Source organism: Triticum aestivum, chromosome 6B (assembly GCF_018294505.1).
Source record: "Triticum aestivum cultivar Chinese Spring chromosome 6B, IWGSC CS RefSeq v2.1, whole genome shotgun sequence".
Classification (NCBI taxonomy): Eukaryota; Viridiplantae; Streptophyta; class Magnoliopsida; order Poales; family Poaceae; genus Triticum; species Triticum aestivum.
The window spans coordinates 484860993-484866011 of record NC_057810.1 but is presented as its reverse complement, the minus strand read 5'-3'; the positions used below and the strand labels follow the sequence as shown (position 1 = coordinate 484866011).

The following is a 5019-nucleotide window of genomic DNA, read 5'->3' as shown; positions in this document are numbered from 1 at the left end:
CTAAGCACCGGTATATAAACAATGTTTTGGAAATAAATGGTGAAATGTGCCAATGAGACTTTGTGGGAGATTGTTGGAATTTGCTAGTGGGCTTTTGGCCCAAAGCCCAATTAAAATTCTGAAATTCTCTTGGCCCATTCATGCACACATGTGAGTGGAGTGAGTGAGGCTAAAGTTTAGTCCCACCTCATAAGTTGAGAGAGAGTTGCACCTCTTTATAAGGTGAGCTCTTCTACCACTTGTATGAGCATGAGAAGAGGAGACCTACACGCGCTCCTCCTCCTCGCTCGCCTCGCCACGCCGCGTCGCGCCGCGGGTTGCGGGATTGAGCCGAGCCGAGGACAGAGCTATGCACGTTGTCTATATTTTTGCTGCTCGGGAAAAAATAATGAGTAATTAATTAATAATTAACGGACGCGTTAATTACTGAACTGTTTCCGATTCTTTTGGACCGTGACGACTCGGACGTGGGGTTTACTCCCACGACCTACCCGACCCGCACTATATAGTCAGGCAGACGTCTACCCTAGCCGCCGCCGCTTCGTATGGTTTCTCACCAGCGCTCCAGATCATTGCGCCGCCAAGCAAGTCTTCTCCATCCCTCCTTTTGGCGTGCACCGGGAGAAGGGACAGCAGGCCTCCGGAACCCCGCCTCTCGTGATCCCGTACGAGAGAGGGGGCGATCAGGTTTTTGTGGAGCGTACTTACGCGACTGCTGGCAGCGACGACTTCACGAACGACGACTTTTTCCCCTACCTCGGCAACCTCATCCTCGACGACATGGGAGACAACGTCAACGCCGGCGGTGCTGCTCCCGCTGCACTGTATGTGATTCTGTCCTTTCTGTTTGAGATCGTGGTAGAATTCATGTTTCTAGTATGTGCCCTAGATGTGATCAGTTCATCTGCTATGCTAGTTCGCATGATTAGTTTAATCTCTGCTATTGCTGTCATGATCTATTTCCTATTTATTCGAATTAAATCTTGTAGTAATTTGCTCATATTTCAACAACTGCCCAGCACGATTGTTTGGATGGAAGAATGCATCCATTTCAGCATGTCATGTTGGTGGCTCACACGGCCTGGAATGGACATGCACTTAATCCAGACACGACACGCCCATGAAAAGAGGAGAACCGGAGAAAGGAAGCAAACATGAGAGAGACATTACTTCCAAAATTAAACAATGCTTTTAGCTTGACTGGTTCTGTGCGGTCTGGAGGCCATGCATCTCCTATCTTTGCTCGCCCCGCGCCTTTTTAAAGCGTCGCCCATCGCGGTCTCCATCTCGTTCTCGAGACGCCACGCTGGTTCCTCCCATCCACGTCGATCGCCGACCAACCGGAGGAGACGCGCCTGAATAAGAAGACGACCGTGCGTCCCCATTGCTCGGCCGATCACCGGCGCGCATCGCCATGTCTTTCACCGGCACGCAGGACAAGTGCAAGACGTGCGACAAGACCGTCCATTTCATCGACCTCCTCACCGCCGACGGCGTCTCCTACCACAAGACATGCTTCAAGTGCAGCCACTGCAAGGGGACCCTCTCGGTACGCATTGCGGCCCCCGGCCTCAGCTCAAGCTTTTCGCGTTGAATCCAACGGCAAATATGTTTCGCTTCTGTGTCCTCTTATTATATATACGTATACGTCTGTGCAAAATGGGAATTTTGGCGTTTCATTTTCTGCATGGCCTCTAGATGTGCAACTACTCTTCCATGGATGGTGTTCTCTACTGCAAGACCCATTTCGAACAGCTCTTCAAGGAGACGGGCAACTTCTCAAAGAATTTTACGCCAGGTAATGCGAAATCGCAATCCTAGTTTATCGAAAAAAAAATGGCAGTCCTAGCATACTGCTGACCAACAGATATTCTGACATTTTGTTCCGTCGTTACTCAGGTGGCAAATCCGCAGAGAAGGGCGAGGTACAGTTCCAGTGTGCAGACGTCGCATCTTTCCTTCTCAGAGATTATTCGCCGCTTCCCGTCACATGTGTTATGGGTAAACTATTTTAAATAGCGAATTCAAAATCTCCTGCAGGCAAAAGCTCCAAGCAAGATGTCATCTGCCTTCTCTGGAACTCAAGATAAATGCGCGGCCTGCCAAAAGACCGTGTACCCATTGGAGAAGGTAAGAGGAATGCTGTAATGTTACTTATTACTTGGATAGTGGAGCAAGATCTCAAAAATAATTTGGTAAATAAAAAACCACATTGCAAATCTTTACGTTTCGGTTCAGCTTACTCTGGAGGGCGAATGCTACCATAAGAGCTGCTTCAAGTGCTCGCATGGTGGCTGCATCCTGACGACCTCCTCGTACGCCGCGCTCAACGGAATCCTCTACTGCAAGATCCATTTCTCACAGCTGTTCAAGGAGAAGGGAAGCTACAACCATCTCATCAAGACCGCGCAAACAAAGAAGGAGAGCGTGGAGGCTGCGGCTGCAGCAGAGGCAGCGGCGGAGGCACCTGCAGCAGCAGAGCCGGAAGCGGCCCCGCAAGATGAAGCATAGACCAAAGATTATTAGGAGCAAAGCAAAGAAAAAACAGAACCAAATATATATCCTATATATATATTGAAAAAAGCCTCCGCAATTTACAGACAGTAATTTGCAATACTTCCTTCCCTGCTTCCATTTCTGTACGGCCTCTCAAAGCTTGCTTTTGTTCAAGCTGGAATTGTATCATTTCTCGAAAACTTGTCACCTGGACATGAAACTATTGGTTTGCACAGCCAAAAATATTACTTTGCGTTGCACGAATACTTTCTTTGAATTTTCTGAACATAAGGGACAAAGACATTTCTTTTAGGGCCTCTTTGATTCAAATGATTTGTAAAGGGAATTTGGAGGATTCCAGGGTTTCTAGCCTACATGTGCCATTCCAAAAATTCATGAACATGATGTCCCTTTCGTGTATGATTTTTGACATACTTTTGTTTTTTCTTGTACCTTCTGTATATTGCATTTCGGTATTTCTTTATGACATCTAATATGTATCTCTGGACGAAACCCTTCTTTGGATACCCCAATTTGTTCAATGTTGTGCATCATTTTATGGCCTCCGTTCATATACATGGAACGAGAAGATTTCTTGGATTTGTAGCCCAATCCCTTCCCTCTTTTCCACAGTTAAACCTCGGGGCGAGATTCCATTAGAGGGGGTCGATTGTAATAGCCAGATTCCATTAGAGGGGGTCGATTGTAATAGCCAAAGAGCAACATATTATTAGCAAAATATTGTGCATCATGATCATCTCATAAGCATCGTCATTCGTTTTAATATGAAAATATGGATTAATTTAACCCTAAACTTTTTCTTAAAGGTCTAAACCCCTAAATTTGCCAATTGTCCAACATACCCTTTCAAACAATCCTTGTCATGGCCTCAAGTTCATCATGTGGGCCCACCAAAATTTAAGGACTAGGAAGATTTAATTTTGATTTTGGATTAAACTAATTAAAATGAAAACTGATAATACGTATAGATTTTTTACCTATTTTAATTGAAGATTTTACATGGTGAAATCTCTTGAAAGCCTATATTTAGCACTACAATATTATTAGAAAGCTACAGTAATTATTCCATATTTTTTTGAGGAATATATAACACATTTACAGTTTAACCAAAATATAAATAAGGATTTATATCCATATAAAATATAAACACCTTCCAGATTTTTTTTATGTGGCTTGGAAATAGCTAGAGGCTTCAGCTGAATTTTTAATAAATTTTGATACCCCCAGTTAATTTAAAACGCTGCAACAATTATGAGAACCATACTATCTCGAGGGCGAAAGGTTGTGTGAAGCGATGAACCGATGGAGGGCCGCAAACTGCTGCTCGTGAGAGAGAACAACGCAAGGAGGATCTTATCCTCAACACCTCGTGCTGGGAGGCATCCGAGATGACTAGTGCGCGACCGGCTCAAATTTTCGACCGGCCGGCGCCTAGTATTGGACTTCAAGTTTTAGGTTTCTTCAAAGTCAAACTTATTTAAGTTTGACAAACTTTATTGAAAAATATGCTAATATCTACAACATCAAATGCACATAAAAATACACATGTATGAAAATATATTTTACAAAGAATCTCTTGAGATTAATTTGATGTTCTAGATGTTAAACTTGGTCAAACCTAAACAGGTTTGACTCTGGACAAACGCACGACTTCTTATTTTGAAGAGTTAATTGCACAGAAGTACCACAATTCGGGCATCACATGCAGATTGGTGCTACGATTGCTAATTTTTACATGTCAGTACCAACATTGGTCTAAGTTTTTGCAAATTAGGCTAAAACGCGTATTTATACGTATTGACGCCCGATCCGATAGCTCGGGCCCACCCGTCAGGTGCCATGCTGGCCAATCGGCGCGTGCCCGCACGTGCCCGCGCGCTGACTAGGACGAGCCGGTGCGCTGCTGCTCTCCAACCTGGTCCGGTCGCACCAGCTCCAGCCCGGCCGCACCATTCCCCTTCCCTCGTCCTCCTCACTCGAACCCTAGTCCATGGCGTCGGTGATTCCGCCAGGCGGCAGCGAGGGCATCCACGACGGCGGTGAGATGTCGTTCTGGCCTCCTAGCGGAACGGCTGGCGTCGACGGGGATGGCGGCGACGACTCCAGCTCCGCGTACTCGACCGACGACGAGGAGTCGATGTTACTCACCATGGAGCAGCGGTTGTGGTTGGCGCATCAGTGGGTGGCGAACCCTAGCAGCAGCCATGAGTTGACGCATGGACTTGGCGGCATGATGTGAGTACCCTTGTCCTACTCCTCCTCTGATATATCCGATTGGGCATTTTTAGGGTTTGTTCATCTTCTGCTTTATCCAGTTGGGGATTAGGTTTTATCCAATTGAAGTGACTAGTATAGGACAATTAAACTAACCTAGTAACATAGTGTATTGCACTCTCAAATTAGTTCAATGACAGTAAAAATTTGGGATTATTGTGGCTCTCCAAATTGTTCTGTACTGTCTGGTACTGTTACTTTAAATTGTTCTGTATTGTACTGTTGCTC

The 5019-nt window shown here is 45.5% G+C and overlaps 1 protein-coding gene across 1 annotated transcript; it reads left to right on the top strand.

The window, feature by feature from the left end:
- The first annotated feature begins 1285 nt into the window (after positions 1-1285).
- On the top strand, positions 1286-2916 carry LOC123134277 (LIM domain-containing protein PLIM2b). Its single transcript, XM_044553550.1, has 5 exons — positions 1286-1549; positions 1699-1798; positions 1900-1925; positions 2041-2130; positions 2239-2916. The coding sequence occupies exons 1-5, from the start codon at positions 1415-1417 to the stop codon at positions 2509-2511; spliced, it is 624 nt and encodes a 207-aa protein (XP_044409485.1). The 5' UTR covers positions 1286-1414; the 3' UTR covers positions 2512-2916.
- Positions 2917-5019: the final 2103 nt, after the last annotated feature.